The sequence below is a fragment of the Esox lucius genome, chromosome 20 (assembly GCF_011004845.1).
Source record: "Esox lucius isolate fEsoLuc1 chromosome 20, fEsoLuc1.pri, whole genome shotgun sequence".
In the NCBI taxonomy this organism is placed as follows: domain Eukaryota; kingdom Metazoa; phylum Chordata; class Actinopteri; order Esociformes; family Esocidae; genus Esox; species Esox lucius.
The window spans coordinates 3,271,685-3,298,332 of NC_047588.1; the positions used below are offsets into that span (position 1 = coordinate 3,271,685).

At 39.0% G+C, this 26,648-nt stretch overlaps 2 protein-coding genes across 4 annotated transcripts in view; both read left to right on the forward strand.

Annotated features, from left to right (window-relative positions):
* LOC105008684 (neuroendocrine convertase 1) overlaps positions 1 to 7,874 on the forward strand; it is a 281,977-nt gene extending 274,103 nt beyond the window's left edge. For all 3 annotated transcript variants that reach the window (XM_020041372.2, XM_020041373.2, XM_020041375.2), the window contains one exon: positions 6,624 to 7,874. In XM_020041372.2, coding sequence (XP_019896931.2) covers positions 6,624 to 6,893 — 270 coding nt within the window. In that variant the 3' untranslated portion in view covers positions 6,894 to 7,874. The remainder of the gene's footprint in view (positions 1 to 6,623) is intronic.
* Positions 7,875 to 14,394: 6,520 nt separating this feature from the next.
* On the forward strand, positions 14,395 to 16,154 carry pou3f2b (POU class 3 homeobox 2b). Its single transcript, XM_010868041.3, has one exon. It carries the CDS (start codon positions 14,653 to 14,655, stop codon positions 16,003 to 16,005), a length of 1,353 nt encoding a protein of 450 aa, XP_010866343.2. The 5' UTR covers positions 14,395 to 14,652; the 3' UTR covers positions 16,006 to 16,154.
* Positions 16,155 to 26,648: the final 10,494 nt, after the last annotated feature.

Consider the following 26,648-nt stretch of genomic DNA (forward strand, 5'->3'; position numbering starts at 1 on the left):
TGTGTGGTGTTGGGGAGTAAATTGTGTCAGTTGTGTTGATGGTGAAATGTACTGCTGGCTGTACAATAAATTGCCCCTTGGGGACAATAAAGATTACTAACTAACTAGGCTACTTTTAACCATAAATGTGAGGTTATTGAGGTTACGGTAATGGGTATGGTTTAGGGATTCTTTTTTACATTTATATTAGGGGCAATCAACTTTAGTGCCACCATTTAGATAGCTAGGGTAAATGCATGTATGTTTATGGTATGTATATACTGAAACCAAAATATGTATATACTGAACCCTCCTTTTTCTGATTTAAACACAAACACAGAATTGCTGACACTCCAGATAAAGAAGGCCAGTTTTATTGCTTCTTTAATCAGTCTTCAGCTGTGCTACCATAATTGCAAAAGGGTTTTCTAATGATCAACTTGCCTTATAAAATGATGAACTTGGATTAGTAAACACAATGTGCCATTGGAAAACAGGACTGATGGTTGCTGATAATGGGCCTCTGTAGATATTCCACTACAATAGTCATTTACAACATAAAGTCTGTACTGTATTTCTGATACATTTAATGTTATTTTAATGGACAAAAAAATTGCCTTTCTTTCAAAAATAAGGATATTTCTAAGTGACCCCAAACGTTTAAACTGCAGTGTATATATTGTACATACAAATAGTCAGGAAGAGCATGCATATGAAAATAAAACTTGTTATACGAAAATACTCACATTCTCAACAAATACAGATTTTTCAAACCTACTGCACACTTTTATAAAGCCCTTTTGCACAAATGTCCACATAATCTAACCTCTTTATTAACATACAGAAGCAGTTGCCTCCCAATAAGATCATTGTAGTGACTAATCCCAGTGGCTCCTTCAGTTTCTACAGATCTACAAAAGTTTGAGCATGATTGAAGTGTCTTGGCTACATTTCTCTTCTTTGTGTCTCTTCTTTGTCAATATCTGCAATTTGTTTCTCCTCCATCACTTCACATTCTCCCTTTCTTTTCTGTTTCTCTACTCCTGTTTCTCTTCCCTTCCCAAAGTTTAGCTTTGTTTGGGTGTATCTTTCATTTTCCTCTGTGTCCTCTGTGTCAGTCAAGAAAGGAAACTCTGGTTCAGTCACTGTATAGATAAATATATTTCACAAAATATTATACCCCTGTAATTCTCTGGCATACAGCATCAGTCAAGATTTCATGGACGTTGGCTCAATGTTAATGTGGCAACATTAAAATGTAGCTATTTAATTATATCAACTGTCAACTCTAACTAGGTTTGTGTAGCTTGGATATTAGCCGGGGTCATAATACAGTTGTGTTCAAAAGTTTGCATACCCTTGGAGAATTGGTAATAGAAAACATGAGTGAGCAGGCAAAACATGTCTTTTATTTCTCATGGGATTCACATTCAACTGTAAGTCGAACTATAACCACTGGAAGGTCAACTTGGCCTTGTGCTTAGGGTCATTGTCGTGCTGGAAAGTCCAAGAGCTTACCTTGTACAGCTTTCATGCAGAAGAATGCAAATTGTCTGCCAGTATTTTCTAATAAACATGCTGCATTCATCTTGCCAACACTTTTCACAAGATTCCCCAAGCATTTAGAGCACACACCCCCCAAAACATCAGTAAGCCACCACCATGCTTCACAGTGGGGATGGTATTCTGTTCACTATAAGCCTTGTTTACCCCTCCAAACACAGTGCTTATGATTGTGCCAGAAGCTGTGAGGCGTGTCAAGGTGTTATTGGCATATTGTAACCAGGCTTTTTTGTGGCATTGGTGCAGTAAAGGCTTCTTTCTGGCAACTCGACCATGCAGCTCTATTTCAAGTATTGTCGTATTGTGCTCCTTGAAACAACCTCACCGTATTTTTCCAGAGCAGCCTGTATTTTCCCTGAGGTTACCTGTGGGTTATTTTTTGTATCTCAAACAATTCGTCTGGCAGTATTGGCTGAAATTCTTCTTGGTCTACCTGACCTTGGCTTTGTATCAGAATCAGCTTTATTCGGCAGGTATGTGTACACATACGAGGTATTTGACTATATATATAAAGTATATATCAAAAGATCCCCAAATTTTCCAGTACTGACTGGCATTTGCAAGGCTTTGGATATCTTTTTATATCCTTTTCCTTCTTTATAAAGTTCCATTACCTTGTTTTGCAGGTCTTTTGACGGTTCTTTTCTGCTCCCCATGGCTCAGTATCTAGTCTGCTCAGTGCATCCATGTGAGAGCAAACAAACTCATTGACCATTAATACACAGACACTAATTGCAATTTAAAAAGCCACAGGTGTGGGAAATTCACATTTAATTGCCATTTTCACCTGTGTGTGTCACCTTGCATGTCTGTAACAAGGCCAAAAATTCAAGGGTATGTAAACTTTTGCTCAGGCCCATTTGTTTGATGTTTTCTGTTATCATTATGATTTAAAAAGAAGCCAAACAACTATGCGATAATAAATGGCTTCATATGATCACTGTCCTTAAATAAAAGGATATATTTTCATATTTTCAAAATCAATGCCATAATTCCACAATATCTGCCAGGGTATGCAAACTTATGACCACAACTGTAACTTTGATATTAGGGTAGTTAGCTAACACTAGCTACCCAGCAAACCAGCCAGCCAAGCCAGCTGGCTTAGACAAAGTATCACAAGTGTATACATGACATCTAGAGATTAATCACATTGCGCTGGTGACACAACAGTTACTCAACAAGTAACAACGAATCTGTGATTTGTGCTTTGTGTTTTTTTTAATCAATTTACCACTTTTATTAATTGTAATTTTTGACTTGTGCCAGAGCAGTCTGGAGCACTTTGCATGTACTTTTTCTTCTCTACATAGCAATGGAGATGAACCATTCATGTCATGCCCATCACTTGTCTGTGAATCCGTTAGTACCCATCTGTTAGTGCACAGGATGTGCTTTTTCAAGTTGTCCGAAATTGGGAATATCTCGCTTTACGTCCCCGATCCATATCTCCCTCTAAAATCCTTGCAAAAAACAAGGCTAGAGGTTACTCCTCTGACCCTCTTCTGTTGCGAGACCTGAATAACTCAGTTTCCCTGATGGTCCCCATCCAATCTGATAGATCTTGAGAAGATCTGCTCTGAAATATGGGAGCTACTACACAAATCCAGCTGTGCAAAGCTGGTTGAGGCATACCCAAGACTCAAAACTGTGATTGGTACAATAGTACTGAATAAAGGGTCTGAAAACTTAAATACATTTCACAAAATGTTTTTTCACTTTTTTCACTAAAGTCCATTACACAACAAAATGTGATGTGATAAGGGTATGGTATGGGTTATAATTGGCCATTAGGGTTTATGTTTAGGGGTAAAGTTTAGTGTTATGGTTGGGTTTTGAGGCAAATTTTGTCTTTTACGGTTTGGATTAGGATTAGGATTAGGGTTAGAGAAAATGATATGTTTTGGCATGTTTATGCATTTACAGGGAAGTGGGTAAGGGAGAAAGTGTTTGCTTAAAGGGAAGGGCTCAACTGAACCCATGCTTCAGCAGTACTTGTGGACTTCAAGGCTTGGACCGCTGGACTATCATAGGCTGTAAAACATGTTGTGTCATTATTTTATGGCACTACATGGTTTGTAATTTCATATGAATTCAAGCATCTCTGTGTATTTGTGCGCGCATGCTAACTCTGCTTCTTAGTATGTAGGGCTGTTTTTTGATCTTTTGCTCAGCAAAGGATTGGTTTTCATGAAATTGACATAAATTGACATGCACACAAACGTGTTGGAAGAAAGGCATTGATTAGGTGTTGGAAGAAAGGCATTGATTGATTAACTCAACTTGAAAATGGTAACGCTTGCATTGTTAACAAACTATTGAGAACATTAGACTGTATTATTAAAGCCTAACCGTAACCCTTACTCTCACCTAACACTAACATGATCCCTTATCCAACATTCATTAGATTACATTCCTTAATTTCTTCATTCAGGGAAGAATGTGCCCTGTTAACAAATGTCTTCCTTCAATAATCAGAATACATTTGACACAAAAAAAAGTATTTCACTAAAATCTGTGATAGAGTGTTGCTTTTGCTGTACTTTTGTTATATTGTTGTGCATGTCTCTCAAAAGTATTCACCATGTTGGACCTTTCCACATTTTATTGTCTTACAACATGTTAATTTGATTTAATTAGGAGTTTTTGCCACTGATCAACACCAAAGTTAATGTCAAAGTGAAAAATAAAATCTGCAAATTGTTCTAAATTAATTATAAATATAAAACAGAAAATGATCTATTACATATATATTCACCATCTTTAGTCAATATTTGGTAGAGGTACCTTTGGCAACAATTACAACCATGAGTCTATTTGAATAAGTCTCTATCAGCCAAGCGTCTGTGCACAGCAATCTTCACCCATTCTTTCAACTCTTTCCACTTATTATCAATGGGGTTGAAGTCAGGGCTTCGACTCGATCACTGAAAGACATTCACAGATTTCTCCAAAAGATTTGGAGATTTCTCCACCTCATTTCTCCACCCGCGGTTGGTGGGTGTCCCTTTGGTTGATGCCTGGCAATGTGGTTGGATTGATTTCCTGCCTGTTGGGCCCTGTCCGGGGCCTCCCCCGGGTAGGGCCACAGTGTCACCGGACCCCCCCGTCTCAGTTTCCAAGGTGTTACGCTGCTATATTATTGTGCTGGGGGACATGAGGGATGTACTACTAACTTTTCTCAGTTTCCTCCAATTTTAAATTTTAGAAGGAGATGAGGTCCTGGTCCACACCTGCGGATTACCTGGTTTGGGGGGACCGTTGCTGTTCCTGTCCTTGTCCACCTGGTCATACTTCTGACCTAGTCTAAAATCAAATATACTCTGGATTTAGCCAAGAGAAATTTATTTATTATTCCAATTGGACTCTTAATATCTCACCCGGCACAGCCAGAAGAGGACTGGTCACCCCTCTGAGCCTGGGTCCTCTCTAGGTTTCTTCCTAAAATTCGACCTTCTTAGGGAGTTTTTCCTAGCCACTGAAATTCAACACTACTGTTGTTTGCTCCTTGGGGTTTAAGGCCGGGTGTCTCTGTAAAGCACTTTGTGACAACTGCTGTTGTAAAAAGCGCTTTATAAATAAATTTTGATTGATTGATTGATTGATTATCTTAAGTGGTCATGATTTGTTCAGTTACTTTATATTGCTGACATAACTCTTTACAGGCTGCTGTAATATTATATTCATATATATTACCAAGCTAAAGTCTTGGTTAGCTAGGCTACGTAGCTATACTGGCTGATTTGGCCAATCTCAACATTGTGATGGACACAATACTTTTCATTGTGGCCAGAAATATTACATGGTTGTGGGTTGTGGTCTTGACTCCATCTCTGCTCAATACTGACCAGTCTCCCAGTCTCTACTGTTGAGAGGCAACCTCATAGCATGATGTTGCCACCACCATACTTCATGGTAGGGATGGTGTTCTCAGGATGATGTATGTGTTAGGCCTGGGCCAAACATAGCACTTAGTGTTAAGGCCAAAAAGCTTTCATCTGACCATAGAATCTTAATTCACTTAATTCTCCCATATGCCTTATTTTTTCAACAATGGCTTTCTGTTTGCTACCCTCCCATTAAGGCCACTTTTGTGAGCTATTATTGTATGCACAGTGTCTCCCAACTCAGCGGTGGAGGACTGTAACTTCTTTAGAGTTTTTTGTGGATTCCCTGACTTGAGCACTTCTCACCCAAACACTTTGTTTTAGAGGACGACCTGTTCTAGACAGATTCAGAGTTCTGCCATATTCAATTTCTTAATGATAAACTTTACTGGACTTCGGGGGTTATTCAGTGCCTTGCAAACGTTCTGATATCCTATCCCTGATTGATGCTTTTGCTTTGAATGTTCCTTCATCTTCATGATGCCATTTTTGGGACCTTACATCATTACAATATTGTTGCGATATCAGAATTTCATTACACGATTATCATGGCCAGAAGAATTCACGATAATGATATTATCACGATATCTATAGAAATTGTGAAAATAATAATAATAATGCTATCCGTCAAATTCATCTTTAACTTTATTTATTGTGTGTTTTGTCTCTATTTTGTCAAATTAATTACACTCAAAATACGAGTGTAGGGAGGATGTGGGTATGTAACTATAACTACAAATTAAAAGCATACAAAATGAACAATTACACTTAATGCATAGTGAAAAGGCAACCAGATTAACTGATAAACAAAAGATCCACAAGTTTTGGTTTTTGGACAATTACAATGTAATTTCTGCCTAGTGAATAGGCTACAAAAATGGCACGTTTTTGCGGATCTCTCCCGGGGGTTCTTGTGGGGCTAACGAGTTGATGCCAGCGCATAGGTCCAGTTTAAGCACATGTATCGTTTGTCTGTAGGTGACATGAAAAAGCTATTGAAAATCAGAGAAGAGTTTTTGGAAAAATACAACAGCATTTTCACCTAGTGAATACGATATTATCATATGTGTATTATTATCATGATAATCATATTTTTTTATATCACGTTTATATTCAATACCGGATTATTGCGACACCCCTAGTCTGTATGTCACCTATGTATAATATATCTTGTTTTGTGTTTATCTCCTCCAGTTACAATTGGCAGATGTGGCCCTGAGGAACTTTCTGGGGGCTGGTCTTGCCATGGGGGTGAAGCCTCCTGCGCTGATGCGTAAACTACGTGCCACCATGTCCTCCCCACGTCAACACTGGACACAACTCCTGCGTGATGTCATTGTGGATGTGAAAGAAATGCATCACCTGAAGGATCTCCTCCAAACCAGCAAAGAGTGGTGGGACAGGCCGGAATACATAGCAAACCATCCGCAGGGGCACAGAAGAGACAACATCTCTCTGCCGTAGTCCAACAGAACTTGTAAAGAGAACTATGGGATCTGTGTGTTTACATTGACCTCTTAGCATCTATTTAAATGACGGTCAGCCTCTGTGTTAAGAGAGCGAGAGAGACTATTGTCCTATAGAACACACAGAAACACAGACACACACAAACACTTTTGTTTTAAAAAAACAAAATGCTCTAAGCACAATTCTCCTGTTTTGAATGTTACTGCCAAAGTTGTAAAGGTTTATTAAATATAGTCTGTTTTTTTCCACTTCATGGAAGTGCAAATTCTGTTCAGTGCAACAGGAAACAAATTACATTGTCATTAACCAACTGTGTCATTCCTCATTGGGTTGGACAAACAACAAATTACATTTCAGCTTCCTAATTTCTCTCTGTCCTTGACTGAATCTCAAATAACCTCATGATAATCCAGATAATAGCAAATTGAGCGCTCTCAACCTTTTAGCAATTCATTAAAAACTCACCCTGATAGAGCAAGAAATGATTAGTTGGCTCATGTCCTCAGTGTTTTCAGGATCAAAATAAATGTAAGCTTATAATATAGGTATAATTTTTTTTGAGATTCATTTCACATAATACAATATTTTTTTAAGGAGAGGTCTAAGACAACATCTACCTTACAGAAAGGTAGACCCAGCCAGATGGCCTCAAACTCCGAATCAAATCATTTCAAAACCACTTCAACAACGGGGGGAAATTATAGCAACTGTTTGTCTTTCGATATGTGAAGGTATATGTGATCATAGGATATTTTTCGATGTTTACAGTGGTACTGCTGTGAGGTACCTGTGCGATACTGACATGGCAATATTGATGTTTCAATTAGAACAGCGTTACACAGCGCAGCAGCACGGTAACACCGCATCACCAACCATCTGCTCTGACTCCACGTCTGACGAACGAGGCACGTGGGGCTAATCGAGCCGCACATGAGCGATGGGACCGCGAGATCTTACACACGCGCGAACACACGCGTACAAAGGCAAGCACTCACGCTCTTATACACACACTATCTCACGTTTCTATGCAGAAAAATTGGGGGAACTGAAGCGAGACTGCTCACCCTCTAGTTTAGACACCCTTTAAGGGCTACGGGAGACCATCTGATTACATGTCATATTCCTTGTGTTTTGATAGGATCACATCACGAGGTAATAACGCACTGACGAGAAAGAAGAAACCGTACCAGATGTGTGTGGAAGATTCTTCAAAAGCACATCCAACAAAAGATTTTTAAAAAGAAACGCTTTGTGCCAGGTTGGCGTGCTGGGAGGGGTATGAAATAGTACAGGGCATTATGCTTGGCATTACTATCTGCCAACCCTAGAATCAAAGACATGGTTGTGTGGATTACCTCCCCTAATCTGTTGATGCTATTGAGGAGCGATGCAGGTGTTTGTGTGCCAGCTTTTTCTTTTCTTTTTTTTCCGGGAGGGGTTGTGTTAGGTTGGTAATCTGCATTAAATGCTTTCTGGGGAATGAGACGTGTTGATTCAGAGCCAAGACACCTCGCTGGAAGCACGGCACGCTTTCTTTTAAAACGGCATGCTATCAAGATAGCTGTAATAGCCCTGCCAGTACGGATGAGGAGGTATGCTTCACACCACTTGTTGATTTATTTTCGTGGTGCAGTAAGAGGTGAACATGAGTCCTTAAAAACAACTAAACCAAATGAATATTTCTTAATAACTTTTCTTGAAGAATACTCAGTCTTAAATTTTCAATGGCACTGAAAAATTGCATCCACGGCACAATGACCGATGTTATTAGTTAACCTAAAGATCTGCTCGTCAGTGGACTGCTAGAGCAGTGTACATTGGGTAATCCTCCCTTTTTCTCCTCACTGGGGTGGTCTCATCCAGCCTCAAAGACGGACAGAATACACCTCCCACCACAAAAGAGAAGAACCACTGGGGCTCTGCTTTCTGAGGGGTGCAGCTTTAAGCAGGCCTTTGAGGGGCCTAATTGCATTGGAATACAGGAGACTGAGAGCTTGGCTAGGATCACAGCGAGATGTGGAGGGTTCGCTCCCCAGCACCTCGAGAGCCATACTTTGCCAAGCCCTTCACAATAAGCACAATTAATACTCTCCCTACTCCTCTTTTCCTTTATCCGTCTGTTTTCTTTCTATCGTTCTTTCTCTCGCGAACTCACATGCACATACGTATGTGTATTCACACACACACACAGAGAGAGAGCGAGAGAATACGAATTCTCACGCACCCAGTACCCAGTCAATCCTATTTCCTTTGATGCACACACCAATTAAAGCGGGGACAATTAAGTAGGATCTATAGGAAAACCGTGGTAACTGCAATGCCAATCCTTATGCAACAACTATCCTATTCTAGCAGTGGAATAGGATAGTGGAATGTATTAACTTGTAATTAGATAGTATACCCAAATAGCATATTTTTAGGTAGCTTATACATGCCGTCTTAACCTGGCCACTGAGAAAAACTTTCGATGAAGTGTTGTACTGTTCTGGATTTAACAGTATTTCGGCGTTTCGGTGGTTTACATCATGACAACGCAACTAGTATGAGTATAATATTTCCTTCAGTTCACTCCAATTGGAGGAGAGGACAGGAAGCGGTCACCAAGCATGTTAGAAATGTTAATAGTAACGTCACATCAACCGATTGCGAAGTGAGGGATTATTCTATTAGGCCTAGACATCTGTTTTCATCTGATAATAAATGACTTTGTTTCTTCGACAAAAATGCTTAGGCCTTCATATAAATATTTTTGAGATTACAATTTGTTAGATGGTTTTCTGGAAAGGTAAGACAGTTGAGTAAATGAGGTTTTGAGTGTTCCTTGTTTTAAGGGATTTTGTACACAGCAATAGGCCAAGGCGTCTCTTAACGTGATTCAGTGGCGTGTGTATGGAACAACTGAACATTTTGAAAACATAGTCTATCTTTAACTAACTCTTCGTTTGATTTTTGATTACACGAACCGTGTCTTTAAAAAGTTAATTATTTTCCCCACAGCTTTTAAACACGAACGAGTGCTTGTGAAAAATTCGCTGAGGGATATGAGTTGATGTATGGGGAGACAGTTACCTAATTAGACCGTTAAAAATTGAATCTTTACAGCATGCGGGTCATATAATTACTGTTAATTTAACGCTCAGATTCTCCGTCGTTAATTTTTATTCCCTTAAATGTAGTTTGGCAGCGGCTCTTAGAGCACAGGGATATATTCTACTGTATGGGAAATCACACTTCCCCCTCCGAATGAATTACCATGGACCCCGTAGTCCAAATAACAAGACTCGCATCGTTTATGCGTTGTTAAGCCATGTAATTGAACGACCCATAGTTTGCATATTACACCATTAAAATAATGTGCCTTGCGTTTCTTCCAACACGACTATTTAAGCCTGTGTGGCGATGTGGTAATTCCTTGAATTACAGCCCTAATTACCACAAATGTTCTTTTGATTTGGGTGATTTCAGTGTTACGCCACATTGACGTTCACTATTACTAGAATGAATTAGTGAACCGTGCGGTTAAACTTTTCTGCTTGGACTTTAATCCTCTCATATTTGGTATTACTGATATGCCAAGGCTATTTGATTATGGTCATATTACTATATTATAGGGATTCTTTTTTGTAATGTGTCAAGATTCTGAGGTCAAGCTAATTGTTCTGATACATGGATGCACAAATTGGGAAATGATGCCTCTGTATCTCCCTTGTTTTAAACCCACATTGTTGTTACTTGATGCTGTTGAACTAATCAAAGCGTTTGGGGACAGATAAAATGCTCTACGCTAAATGAAAAAAAAATCGTTTCGATTGTCCAATAAATGCACATATTTTAATAGGCTATGCATAGCCCCAATGGGCCTTTATTATGTAAAGGACATGTTTGTTAAGATTTTCTGCTATCTTTTGATCATTGACTTTTTTAGTGTTGAATTCAACTGAATTGATATTGGATTTAATATTCCACGTATGTTTATTCTAGGTATGGTTAAACGTATGGTGGGCCTATTTGTTCTGGTGGCAAATGCTAAGCTCCAAAATATGAATAATTAAAGAGGGCTATTAATTGCTTTTGGCCAGTGTCCTAGACTAAGCTACCTGGCAATAGGCAATTTTTTTTCAAGAGGACTCACGTTGTTTGTTTCGCGTGTTGTTATTTGTGACCCAAAATGCTTCCATGTGCATTTGTATTTTCACATAAATTCAGATTAAGAGAAAGGATTGAGTCAGTTTTAACGCCTTACATGTTTCCTAAGTAGCCCTATCTAGCCTACTCTCTCAGGCACAAACAAGACTCTCACGCACACACTCCTCCATATATCTCTGTCTCTCTCACTCCTATCTCCCCACCTCACTGCCCACTCATTCCATCTCCTCCAATGTTTCCTACAACACTCCCTCCTCTCTCTACAGCCTTTGTCCCGCCAGAGGGCCCCTTTAAATAGGCCTTTAGATATTCAAGAAGAGGGGGCGAAAGTAGCTGTGACGTGAGCTCTGTTGTTTCATTTACTTCTCTCTATGGTAACCAGCAGTGGTGCGGCAAGAATGTCCCTTCTTTGGACAATGTCCTATCCCTTAGCGGCACAGACAGGACGGCAGCTGGGACGGGTTTGACACCTGCGCACCACGCCATGGACCGAGTCGTGATCTCACTATAAGCGGCTTGTATGCACATCTATCCTTCACTGGTTACACGTCAGCTGTAGGCTACTCGATTCCCACTCTTAGAAACATGTCTTATATTAGCAATACAAACTATGAATACCAAAACAAATTATTTAGTCTATTATTGGAACCATTTAGTCCCACTACTCCAAGCTTATAACCAAGTCTAAGTCAGAAATGTAGGCTATGAATAGGCCTACATACTGTGTTTTTAGTTCTTACGTTAACTACAGCGAATAAAATAAGTTATTACATGGTTCTTCTTCAGTTTTTAAGGTTCCTTGAGAACTCTGTCCAGATAAAGAATATTTTAGTAAAAGGAGAATTAAACAACTTACAAGTAGATATTGGATGGTTCTTCGTTCTGAATATAGTCTTTGGGACAATAGAAACGGTTATACATAGTTCAGTTTTCTGTAACTTAAGTAATATAAAATAATACATTTGTTCATTTTAGGTGACTTGGAGACTTATTACATGCTTCCACGCCCTCCTTACAGTGATTTTAAGATAGACGTAATGGCTGTTTAAAGAAATCCTAAACATGGATTACATTTTATCTTGGTCAATAATCTACTTCCAGGGTGAGGAACCATCTGACATCAAGTTGTACAAAACATTGTGGGCTTATTGGCTGTTATTTGAAGGTTCTAATAATTTTAGCCAGCAGATACAGTCTGGCTCTAGCACACAGCACAATTAAATATGTTAATGTTGATTTTAGTGTAATATTTATTGCGATAATTCTGAAATTAAATTAACTGTAAGCGTTACCATTTAGCAGTGTAAACGAACCCCAGTATTCTCGTTAATAACCAGAGGTTTATTTAAACCACGCCCACCGTGCTGTCTTTTGCAGGTTGATTATTAGAATTGATTATTTCAATATCTACATTTTAATATCTACATTAACTAATTCATCTTAATATACTCAAATCTAAACAAAATATTTTTCTCAACTATTCCTTTATACATGAACGTATTGCACCTATTACTGAAATGGTTGTTTCAGTTTAGATGTGTATTTTTTAGCCAACCAATGTAGGTTATGGATAATTATTAATTCCACTAGGAATCCAATAGGAATTACTTTGCAAGCCAGGATAATGTGCCTTGTAGGCCTTGTTTGGAATGCAGACAGAGTTTAAGGCAATTATTTTTCCAGAATTGTTTTAATTTGATGACCAACTATCTTACTACTTACAAACTTGTGATGAAGGCAACTGGACTGAAAATGAAGGAAGTCAGTAACCATGTCACTGTCACTAGCAAACTGTCATGGGTGGAACTGGTAACTCGAAAATGTACTCCAATAGCACCCTGGTTAATATGCAAATGTTTCTATAAAACCCTACAGCAAAAGTATGAAATTCCGGTCCTAGAAGGCCGAGAAATGCAAACAATATAAAAAATAATTTTCTTCAACGAATCCCATCTTGAATACTGTTAACATTGTTTGGTTCCAACTTTTATTATTAATAAAATTGAAACCTAATTGTCTAAACCTAATTGTTTTTTAAATGGTTTCAGTTTAAGTTCAAAGGCTATCATGCTGTGTTTTTGTGAGTACCACAGGTTTTCGTGAAACAGGCACGAAAGGTGTTGGAAGAAAGGCATGTGATTGGTTGAATCAACTTGCATTTCAACCAGGAAGAGGGCGGATCTTCCATTGTGAACATGAATCCAATTCTTTAAATCCTGAACTCAAACCGTACTCTCATCCAAACTCTAACTAGTAGTTTAAAAAATACTGTTCTGTATTCCTTTAGTGCAGCTAAGAAAAACCGTGTCCCGTACACGAAAAAGTCATTTTTCGTGTGTATGTCATGAAAAAGAAGATATATGATTCTGAACTAGTTTTTTAAACGTATCTGTTTTTCTGTTCCATAACGTCTCTGTTCCTTAGGCTTTTTAGCATCTGCAACATGACACATTCCTTAAACTATACCTTAGCATCACTGTTTGAAATTATGTTGATTGAATTGGTTTAACTTTTTGTTTTATCTAGTAAGTTTTATAGTTCACTACCGTCCAGACATGTCCAACTTTTTGTTACTACCAAAGAATTGTTCCCCAAAATTACCCTACCAAAAAGACATCACGGTTTAAAAACACACACTATAACAACAATGACAACAACGACATAATTGCTAAAGAACCGCGTGTGCTGGACATTATGCATCTCTGCTTTAGATTGCCACGTCTAGCTTCTGATGTAAACAACTGTCTTAAGTAGGCTAGAAGCCTAACATTACAAATTATATTTGAACGTTTACACCATTTATTAATGGCTCCAAGTCTAGTTTAAATATTTTACAGGTTTATTGTACTTATTGCCCAAAATTTTCACAGAAACTGAAATATTTTGTTTTCCATAAATCTCAGTTCTGCATACAATGCATAATAAACGGTATTACATCACCGACTTTGTAGTCTTTAGATCAGTTCACGTAACGCATGCACATTCAAAGTACAGTCAAAGCATGTATGCTATTTCCATAAGGTCACAGTAAATTAATGTTTTCATTCCATGCATTTTTATCCATTAGAAATTGTTTAAATAATTCAAACAATGCAACCAAAGCAATACTCTTCTCAATACGTTCACCTCATTATATTTAATATGAAATAAACTATAAAATATATCGTATTAAAAATGATCAAATATCTAAATAAAGGCCTCACACAAAACTTATATATTTGGAATGTTTTTGTCACTAACATAAAACAACCAAATAAGTCCATAAAATTATTTAAAGTATAAATAACATTTAAAGCCTAAAGGTTTTATCCAAATACAATGAATGCAAACACTTTTTCATATGCTTCAAAATAAATACACTAATATATTTCCAAACTACTGGAAAGTCAACAAAAGTATTTAAAGCATGCATCACTTCAATTGTCTGAATTAATGATAGCGCCCATTTAGATATTGGTTAAAAAAGTATATTATACTGAGAAAAATTCGTTCCTTATGCCTTACAGTTTAATTGGAAATCTTGGCCAGTGCTGATCCCCACTCCGTTTTCCATGCCGCACTCTGTCTCTCACGTTTCAGAGGTGCCGCAGCAGAATTCGCAGTTCTCTAGATGTTTGTTGAGACTCCCCAACATCCAATGAGAGAGCTGTTGCCAGTGGCAACCACGTCCATCAGCCATTTCTGTCCAATAAAGAGCGGAACGAGGCGGAGTACAGGTGCGCGCCGCTGCGTCCACTTGGCAGAGAGCCTGGGAGACGCCTGTGGCAAAAGAGTAACTGTCAAATGCAAGGTTCCTTTAATAAGAGCGATCAGTCCGGCTCCGAGAGTCATGGCGACCACAGCGTCTAATCATTACAATATCCTCACCTCCAGCGCATCTATTGTGCACTCGGAGCCCGGGAGCATGCAGCAAGCCACGGCGTACAGGGACGCGCAGACCCTGTTGCAGAGTGACTACTCATTGCAGAGCAACAGTCACCCGCTCAGCCACGCGCACCAGTGGATAACGGCGCTGTCGCACGGAGAGGGAGCTCCGTGGTCAACTAGTCCCCTCGGTGAACAGGACATTAAACCCGCGGTGCAGGGCACCAGAGACGAGATGCACAGCTCAAACAACCTCCAGCACCAGCACCAGCCACGACCGCCCCACCTGGTGCACCAGTCGCATGGGAACCACCACGACTCCCGAGCGTGGAGAACTACCACCGCAGCTCACATACCCAGCATGGCAACATCGAACGGTCAGAGCCTTATTTATTCACAGCCCGGTTTCGGCGTCAACGGTCTGATTCCAGGCAGCGGACAGGGAATGCACCATCACAACCTAAGAGACGCACACGAAGACCACCATAGCCCGCATCTCAGTGACCACGGCCACCAGGCGTCCCAACACCAGCAACAGAGTCACCACGACCACTCGGACGAGGATACACCGACCTCAGATGACTTGGAGCAGTTTGCCAAGCAGTTTAAGCAGCGGAGGATCAAACTGGGCTTCACTCAGGCTGACGTCGGACTCGCCTTGGGAACGCTGTATGGAAATGTGTTTTCCCAAACCACTATTTGCAGGTTCGAGGCCCTGCAGCTCAGCTTCAAAAACATGTGTAAGCTCAAGCCTTTGTTGAACAAGTGGTTGGAGGAAGCGGATTCCACCTCGGGCAGCCCAACCAGCTTGGACAAAATCGCAGCACAAGGGAGGAAAAGGAAAAAACGGACCTCTATCGAGGTAAGCGTTAAAGGAGCTTTGGAGAGTCATTTCTTGAAGTGTCCTAAACCCGCAGCGTCGGAAATTACTTCCCTTGCGGACAGTCTACAGCTGGAGAAAGAGGTGGTGAGGGTTTGGTTTTGTAACAGGAGACAGAAAGAGAAACGCATGACACCTCCGGGAGGACCGCTCCCTGGGACGGAGGATGTGTATGGGGACACACCGCCACACCATGGAGTCCAAACACCGGTTCAATGAACAATAACGGACCAGTCTTTCGCTTTTGGACTTTCCCTGTTTTGATTTATCCCGAAAATTATATATAATTCACTGGACTATGAGCGATAGTGGGTGTTTTATGTATAATAGCCTATTGCGGTGAGTTCTTACACAATATCTGCATTGAATAGCCTACCTTCAAACCCCGAATATCATGGATATGGAGGCGAAATTTTCTTCAAGAGCTAAGAGAACGAATGTTCTTCGAGGATATGCCTAGCACTGTGACTCGACGCAGTTTTAAGGTGTAGCCCTATTGTGAAAAATTACTTGACGTAAAGGGAATTCTCGTTTGAAACTAGCTTCGAGATTCCTAGCTAAAATGGTTTACATTCTCGACTTTTCTAGTGTATTCAACACATGACGCTGCGTACTCATCATATTGTTTTGTACTGGACGTGTTCGTGTGCGTCCGACAAGAATAGTCTTGAGAGCTGCGTTTGACAAATATATAGGCTAAACGCCATTTCTCTGTCACAGACAAGCAGTGGGATTGAGCATCGCCGAAGCAATGCGTGAGGGTTGATCATATGTCAGTCATCTTTTTCTAGGTTAATTTTGACGTTCAACTGCTTTGATGCGTTTTAGCAAATAATTATGGGGAATTCTTTATTCTGTCCGCTATAAACCTTTTACATGATTATGATTTTGATTGTAATTATGTTGATGATGATTATTATTATTTCCCAATGCATCTCGAAGGACTAATGGCCTTCTTAAATAGCCTAATTGCTAGGCAAACCACATAAGTCGAATGGTTTCGATGTTTTGTTTGGACGCATACAAGAACACCATCAACCTCCTCTCAATGATATCAGCACGTGCGGTTCTAAACACAAAAGGCTGCCAACACCGAGCTCCACGCCACAGCCAACAGCTAGCAGTCAGGTCACAGAAGGGCTACGTAGCGATGGAAACCTGGCACTTTTCTCGAACAAGATATCACCAAGTTTCACAGAACATTGTGATCAATTTTGTAAATAGTGTATAACTTAACAGTCATGGCTTCGTTCCTTCTCACTGGGGCACTTTTTTCTTTCGATGTTTTCAAAACAAAAACAGGTTTTAGCTGTTTATTTTTTTATTCCAAATGGGTTTGACACCATTTTAGGTTTCAATAGCCTACCTTGTATTTTTATTTAAAGTTATTTGTAGCTGATATTATGCTTGTTGTTTGCAGTATAATGTGTTTCAGACGCGTTTTAGTTGAATTCAGAGGCATTTCATTGATGTGAATTCAATTTGATTGATAGAATGGATTTAAGGTGTAGTCCTGTCATTGGCTTTTCATAATGTCCACCTGACATTTTAAATCATATAGACTATGCTTTAAAGACTAAGTTCAGATTCAATTGCTATTTTTGTTCTAAGTGATTGGCAACTAAATAATGATCAACCCACAGATTGGCAAAGAAAGGCGATATGCTCGCTGAAATATTTTATTTAAAATTCCTTTGCAAAGGGAAATAGATATTTAAGTACATTTTATATTAACTTTTAAACGACTTATTGTAAAAAAAAGACAACAACAACAAAAAACAAGGCATCTGACACCACATCATAGTAATAATTACAATAATAAACGTGTAATAATTATTACTATTATTATTATAATTGTTACCATTATTATTATTGTTATTGTTTGTTGTAGATGTTGTTATTTTATCCTCACCATCTTTCAGCCATGTGGTTTTTCGTTTGTTATGGTATCATTGCTTTAATGATAAGAATGTTATTTTATTTTGTATAATTTTGTTATTGAGATTGTAATTTATTCTATAAGGACTTTTATAGATGACACAAAGTACGATAGATATATAAATGGCATCGAAAAGGCTTATGGAATAGACGTAAGATAGGGGAGAGTGTATTTTTATTTCAGCGGGATTTCCATATTGCCTACACGTCACTGCTAAGTGTATATACATCTTTTTGATATCCTTATGGCTTGTTTCCGTAGCTTTTTTCATTCTTAATTTTATGCAAATGATATCCAGGGACTTGTGTTCTTCTGATTTAGAAGCAGCTTGCCTAATCTTACTTTGTTTTCTTTAAAAGAAAACAAAGGTCATGGCATTGATCATATTTCTTCTGTAGCTTTAATTAATCGACAAATCTTACAATCCTCTGAAAATCAAACTGTGGGATGTATAAATTTGATGTTTTGTTTTTTCCGCATTTGTCACATTCACCTGATCTGAATCAACTTGGGGTAAAATGCAGAGGTGTGATAGAAATATGTTTAGGTAATATTTCATCACTTGATATGACATGAACAAAGACTTGCACATTTTTAAATAATGAGGTTGATATTAAAAAGCTTTTTTCAATGTGGAGATCTAACGTATATTTATTTAAAGCTGCATATTTGTAAAGCTATCTTACTGGTTATTTTAAATCGTATTTTTTATTTTAGCCTAACCTCATCAAAGCTTTTCGTGTTAATTAGATTACGTCACGATGATGATTTTGTTTGATTTGGTATTTGTCAAGAAAAAATTGCTACCTTGATTTGGTTTGGCATATACAGTGATAAAATGCAATCAATAACAATAACAAAAAGTCAATATTTATAAGTTTATGGCCATGGCACGTTTTAGGTTATTCACCAATAACCAAATCATCAAACTTTATATAAGAGGTTAAGAGCAAATGGGTGGTTAATATCAGTTAGTATTTTATTTCACGTGTTTCTGGAACCTCAACAGGAAGCACACTTCATTAGGCCTACGTTCTCTATCCATTCAAAATGTGAAATGGACAACAACAACAACGAGCTCTATAGACAACCACAAAGGTCGCCAAATACATTTGAACTGGGTTTCAAAATAATATGTCTGCCCTCTACCGGCCAGAACCCTGACCAGGCCCGAATGTCAATTTATTGATAATTCAAAATGTTGACATAGGCTCTACATTTTGCGTTCACCTACAATCAATTATTTTAAAATATAGTGGACTTATTCCATTGAAGGCTGTCATCAAATTCTAAGAGATTCGCTATTAATGCATGCTTTTCACGTAAACCTATCCACTGTTTTAGTTCTGACGGTAACCAATTGAACCACTATAACTACTATGTTCCTTATATTATTCATGGTTTCCTCTTGGTTTACTGAAACATGTTACGGAGAAAATAGCGGGCCAACAATAATTTAAAGCAAACTGTCAGATAAATATTGCAATCCTTGTAGACCCCAACGTCCGTTATTTTTATTTCTGTTTACACACGATATGTTGTTAATCGTAGCCAATCTCACTAATCAGCCTTTTAATTGACACAGTGACCTTCGATGCTTCACGATTTCAATGCAGTTTTGAGGTGAAATTGTTGAAGCCAGTATATGCCCATGGATAGATTTAAAGCAATTGCATAATGTGATCTTAACAAAATCAACTTGTATAGCGAATAAGCTTGTGTTGATACCATAGATTACAGTCATCACACAGTGAAGCATATCTGTGTTCAAAATAATCAGATTTATTTTAGGCCAAGAAGCACATCTTTCTTTTAAGCAAGGCCCCTTTTTTTTCACTAAATGCATTCCCAGGGTGATGTAGTACACCCTAATAGCGTTATGGGCCATGGTCAGATGATTTCTAATGCAAATTACATCATCACTACCGAATGAACTTGGCTGCAGGTTGCCTCAAAGACTACCCACAAAAGGAAAAATATGAGAGCCTTAGCCTATAGGCTATTGGAGCCTCCTATAGACGTAAGCCTATATCCTTTTTTATTCATTATTGCATTTTCTATTGCCAACTGTTAATTCCCTATGCAAAGTTAAGTTTTATTATTATTAATTCATTTGAATGTTTAGTCTTTAACAAGCATCGTTTTGTATAGAAGCCTTTTTTATTTTTATTTAAGCAAGTAAAAATATTCAAAAGAAAATTAAGGTGAGCGCAAAAGCGACTTCTGATCTCCCTCCACCATGGGAGAAACCGCGCTTAATTGTTTGAAAACGACGGTCTTGTGCACTTGACTCGTTCATTTGCAGATGCAGTTAATACTGCAACATATTAACGACACCTTTCTCTTTATGTTTGTTAGGCTTTGTTCAAATTTACAATTAGGCTCGCGAACAGCACGGTTCTGGAGGGTGCTGATATATTCGCGGACAGCCCAATGTCAGTCCTTTGGTGCCATCTAGCGAGTCCGTGGCTTAATAAAATGTCTGGGCATTTGAGTGTAGCCTATGATGAGGCCTATACGCATTGAGTACGTGATTTCCTTAACCCTTTTGAATTGAAAGCGATACGGGTTTACAAAAAAATCTTTTTTAAACCATGACTTAGGATGTGCCTCAAATGAAAAATGTGGAAACCTTACAAGGAATGCTAAACCGAAACATGGACTTCTGTCATAACTTGTCTGTACAGTTCTTTCAGATGCAGTTCGGATGAGGTGCACATCTATTACCGATTTAAATATTGCGTTAGCAAATAATGCTATATGATCCTGTTTTGCTCGACCTCTGGTTTTGAACACGTCCCTGACAAATCCCTAGTTCAAACTAAAGAAAGTCGCTTAGGGGGAAAGGAAAGCGAAGCATTGGACATCTTGTGTTTTATGTGCAGCGCCGTAAGCACAGTGCCTTGTGTGTCCGTAGCAGCCGTTTGAAGTGTCTTTTACAGACCGATCTTATCAGATGAGCAGAGATTAGCCTACCGATGATTATCGAGGCCCCTTTCTTAACGCTGTTTCCTGTTTTCACTTTTTGAGCCCAAAGATACTTGAGAATAAGGTTACATTTAGAACAAAAAATATAATAGGGTGGCTATGAAAATACACCAGCTCAAGCACGCTGTCTTACAAATCCTAAATCTGTGATATACATATAAGGTCGGTTCTTTTTCAGTTATCAGTTAAAATTATGGAGGTTGACTCCAACCACATGTTAGAGAATTCATATATGGACTGACCAGAAAAGACGCCTAAACTTTATGTAACGCCTAAACCGAACTCATAATGCCTAAAGGTATAACGAACCCGAAATTCTAACGCTAACCCGAATTGTACGTTTATCATAACCCCTAAGCGGGGAAATAGCATTTTTCCTTGTGAAGATCAGTTAACAAAATCATGTAGTTAGGCCAACCAGTTTACTATCTTTGGGAACATCTGGTCCCCATATGTAGCATACAGTATAGTAAAACCAGGAACAAACAGATAAACGCCTATTCTCTTTTTCCTTTTCTCTTTTTCCCATGACAAAGGCTCAGAAGCTCACATAATTCCACTGTTCAACATTGTTTTTCAGCCTCACTCAGACGCATCCAAGCTAATTACACCGTGTGCACTTAAGTACACAAAGGTTTGTGTGCGTTCATTTGTAAACGAGTTATTGTTTAATTATAACTTTGCTTGAACTTAGCTGATCAGTGGGGCGAAACGTGGCTCCCCTTAAGCGCATAATTATTCAGCCTAATTGCTGGCCCTGTTAACCGAGAATAAAGCACTGCTCATCCCTCAGCATGGCCATCTCACATGCCTTTAATCCCGCTGTTCCAAATGGGCCCCTATATAGTGCCCTATATAAAGATCCATGAGCCCTGATCCGAAGAGGTTTACTCAGTAGGGCATTAGGAGCCATTCAGCACGCTCACACTGGTTGTCTCCACAACAGAAACATATGCAGCCTTTTAATGGTTTGATATATCTTGAATTATGATCCATAGTCAAGATAAAAGCCCATAGTGTTGAGAAGGATAAAGAGGGAGTGGTTATACACTCACCTAAAGGATTATTAGGAACACCATACTAATACTGTCTTTGACCCCCTTTCGCCTTCAGAACTGCCTTAATTCTACGTGGCATTGATTCAACAAGGTGCTGAAAGCATTCTTTAGAAATGTTGGCCCATATTGATAGGATAGCGTCTTGCAGTTGATGGAGATTTGTGGGATGCACATCCAGGGCACGAAGTTCCCGTTCCACCACATCCCAAAGATGCTCTATTGGGTTGAAATCTGGTGACTGTGGGGGCCATTTCAGTACAGTGAACTCATTGTCATGTTCAAGAAACCAATTTGAAATGATTCGAGCTTTGTGACATGGTGCATTATCCTGCTGGAAGTAGCCATCAGAGGATGGGTACATGGTGGTCATAAAGGGAAGGACATGGTCAGAAACAATGCTCAGGTAGGCCGTGGCATTTAAACAATGCCCAATTGGCACTAAGGGGCCTAAAGTGTGCCAAGAAAACATCCCCCACACCATTACACCACCACCACCAGCTTGCAAAGTGGTAACAAGGCATGATGGATCCATGTTCTCATTCTGTTTACGCCAAATTCTGACTCTACCATCTGAATGTCTCAACAGAAATCGAGACTCATCAGACCAGGCAACATTCTTCCAGTTTTCAACTGTCCAATTTTGGTGAGCTCGTGCAAATTGTAGCCTCTTTTTCCTATTTGTAGTGGAGATGAGTGGTACCCGGTGGGGTCTTCTGCTGTTGTAGCCCATCCGCCTCAAGCTTGTGCGTGTTGTGGCTTCACAAATGCTTTGCTGCATACCTCGGTTGTAACGAGTGGTTATTTCAGTCAAAGTTGCTCTTCTATCAGCCTGAATCAGTCGGCCCATTCTCCTCTGACCTCTAGCATCAACAAGGCATTTTCGTCCACAGGACTGCCGCATACTGGATGTTTTTCCCTTTTCACACCATTCTTTGTAAACCCTAGAAAAGGTTGTGCGTGAAAATCCCAGTAACTGAGCAGATTGTGAAATACTCGGCACCAACAACCATGCCACGCTCAAAATTGCTTAAATCACTGTTTGGAGTTCAGGAGATTGTCTTGACCAGGACCACACCCCTAAATGCATTGAAGCAACTGCCATGTGATTGGTTGATTAGATAATTGCATTAATGAGAAATTGAACAGGTGTTCCTAATAATCCTTTAGGTGAGTGTATATTCCAATCTAATGCTCATGTCTAAAATGCTTGGGTATAATAATAATAATAAAGCATTTTAATATTACAGGTTTGTCTTTAGAGTGTTCGATTAGCCTAAATTAAAGACACCTGGTGATGTCCCACCCTGTCATTTCTCCTTCCAAAATAAGGGTGAACAAGATGGCATGAGTGACAGGGATGTCTACATTACACCACAGTCCCTATAAACCAGGAAGACAGAGAGGGCTCGATGCTACATAATGACAGCTGACATGGTGAATCCTCCCTTAGGAGGTTTGGACCATTCTCTCTCTTCCTCAGTTTCCCTCTATTTCTTACTCCCTCCCCATTCTTTTGCTCTCTTTTTCATCAGGGGAGCATATTGGAGACAGAGACCACACTATTGTTAGTAAACATCAACACATCTGACCTTTAAATGCATGGCCAGCCCTAGCTTTTTTGAGGCCTTGGGCAATATTTTGTTCAACCCTCCCACCATCTCACCTCGCAGCAATATATTTTTGTCAGGGTGTCCCTGGACACCTGCATGCCCAAGTCAGTATTTGGCCATTATTACATGATTGTTTAGTGACATGTTGAATTGAGTGACTGTCAGCGACTTTCATAAGATAAAAATATCTGAGGCCACAACCACATTTTAAAATGTCATATAGTGTATTAAAGCGATTGCACACCAGAGAGTGCGGTAAACAACATTTTATTACAGCTATGCTGTGGTCCTAGGTATAGTGCCTCTTAAAAGTATTCACCCTCCTTGGACCTTTCCACATTATACTGTGTTTCGACATTAAATCAAAATGTATTTAATAATTAACGTTCTTACCACTAATCAAAACATAAAATTCTATAAGGTCCAGTGAAAAATTAAATCTGTAAACAGTTGTAAATTCATAACCAATACAAAACAGAAAATAAGTAATTGTATAAGTATTCACCCATTTTGATATGAGCTGTGGTACAACCAGTTGTCTTTAGGAGTGAAGTGTAGGTGAATGGAGTCCACATTTGTAAACGTAAACATTTCACATGATTTCAGGTTAAATACATGTCTTTGGGAGGTTCCACTGTTGGTTAGTACAATTGTTACAGACAAAGACAAAGAAACATTCAAAGCAAATCTGGAATAAAGTTCTTAAAAAGCACCAATGAAAGTTATGATATAAAAACCAAGACATTGCATATTCTACAGAGGATAATAAAGTCCATTACTAAGAAATGGAAGGAACTGTGAATCTGTCTAGAACAGGCTGCCGTCAAAAACTGAGTATCCAGGCAAGAAGCTTGCTAGTAATGGTGGCCACCAAGAGCCCTATGGTAAATTTAAAGGAGTTAGTCTTCCACAGATAAGCCTTTCATCCTTAGTTAAGAACTAAGTTTGACGCAAGCCTCACTTCAGCCTCACACCTCACTTCATCCTGAGAACACCAGCCCTATGTGGATCATGGTAGTGGGAGCATCATCCTATGGGGAATTTTCTCTGGACGGCATATGATAGATGCAGCACAGTACATAGAACTCCTGGAATAAAACCTGCTGTAGTCTACAAGATGCGTGATTAATTAATCTTCCAGCATGTTAGATTCTGTCCATTTGTGATCCATGAACAAAATGAATGCAACTGGAAGTCAGGGGAGAGCTTTTATTCAGCATGAGGTTTACGATGATAACCTTCCATAGTTCTTTCATTGTTCTCTCCAAATGCTTACAACTTAAACAGTCATTTATACCAGGACACATAGGAAGTGGTCAATGTTCATAGCCAACCATTACACAGACTATTATAAGAAATAGTTTGTCCTACAAAATACCCTTATATGGCATATTTCAACCCATATTTCAGTCCTATGACAGTCACATACACAGTTCCTAACAGGTGGTATGGACAGGGGTTTGGGACCCATCAGTAATGGGACATCACATGTCCTACCTAGTGTCCTCCATACAGAGATAGTTAGTACTCTCATACATTGTGTCAAGCTTAATTCAATTACTTTCATGCTCAATATCTATCAAGCAGGACAATGAACCCAAACACACAGACAAAGCCACAATGGAAACATGGACAGAAAAAATGTATATTCTGAATATCGCAATCCAATTGAGATTATGCGGAGAGAGTTGAAAATTGCAGTTTATCAAAGGTCCCCATCATACTTGACAGAGATTGAGCAATTTCACCAAAAATAATGGACAACAAATGCTGTGTGCAGATGTGCAAAGCTGGTAGAAACGTATCCAATGAGGCTCATTGCTGTAATTGCTGCCAAAGGTGCCTCTTCCAAATATTGACTAAAATGAGTAAATACCTATGCAGATTAATTTTATGTTGATCAGTGTCAAAAACACCTAATTAATTACATTTTGATGTCATGTTGTAACATGTGACATTAAAAATATGGAAAAGTCCAAGGTAGGTATTATTTCTTCCTTCCACAGGGATACAGACCTATCAAAAAAATCTTATGAAGACTGATGATCATTCAAGGATATTGGTAATGATCCCAAACATTGCACAGTATATGTTTGCTCTAAGTCTTTCCATCAGAAGGGGGGAGTTTGCTTTAAATAAGTAAATTCAATCCCCAGGTTGGTACTTTTGTCTTGAAACATCTTAACTGGGAGACTTAGTGTTCAAGAAGAGTTTTGTATTTGTATGGACATAAGCTCACTCTTATTAAAATCCTCCTAAGATTCAATAGAACACCAGAGAAATTCAATGGATCATTTGTTAGATCCAAAAGGATATAGCAGCATATAATTCAGACTGACCATTGTCCCCTGTGACAATCTATTGAAGTTTATAAACAATGGACTGAGACGGGGGTCCAGAAACACTGTGACCCTATCTGAAAATAATCCTGGACAGGCCAGCAAATAGCTCCACCCAATGTGCCTACCAACAGAACATCAATAGGAAACCAACAAACCATAAACCACCTTAAGACAGGGCAGAGTATAGCCCACAGTTCTCTCCTATTGCATTAGTGTTATCCTATTGCACTACATGTTGTAGCATGAGTTAGCCAGTGACACAGACCCTTAATACTGTAGCATTGGAGAGATAATATTCCACTGGAGAGAGTGTAGCCAACATAGATGAGATAACAGGGACGGTTAATCAATTCTGTGACTTGCTGTTCAGTTTCACAGACCTGGGCCAGAGTACCTTTAATAATTGACCCTACTGAAGAGATGAGTGTTTAGAAACAACTTTACATTGTAAAACTTTAAATACAATTTCATGGGAAGCAGTCAAATGTATTAATGCAATGGTCAGAAACCGTCATACCTATGGTAGAAAATGTGCACAGTTGGCAGCAAAGGATGTTGAGTATGTCAGTGTTGCTAGAGGAAGAGTAAAAAAAGGTAAAAATACAACACTTACTGTAGAAGAACAATAAAGGAAGGATCTTGAAGCACAGAAATGTAAGTTGGAATGACTACATGTAAAGAAATACATAAAGGCAGTTCGAGTCAAGATGGAAACTATAGTCAGGAGGTAGCTGTATTTGTGGCACTTAGCTGTATTTGTGGCACTATGTGGTGGTCCAGCTTGTAGGATAGTATAGATAGTATAGTATAGAAGATATATTTTACAGAAATTAAGACTATGTCTTCAAGGATGCTTGTAACAAACGGAATCATCCAGCCTATAAAGATTACATACCTGTAAATCCCACTGGGATACATTGGGAGA

What these genes read in the sequence shown, in the direction of transcription:
- pou3f2b (XM_010868041.3), top strand. Translation starts at nt 14,653, where the DNA reads ATGTTTGTTGAGACTCCCCAACATCCAATGAGAGAGCTGTTGCCAGTG.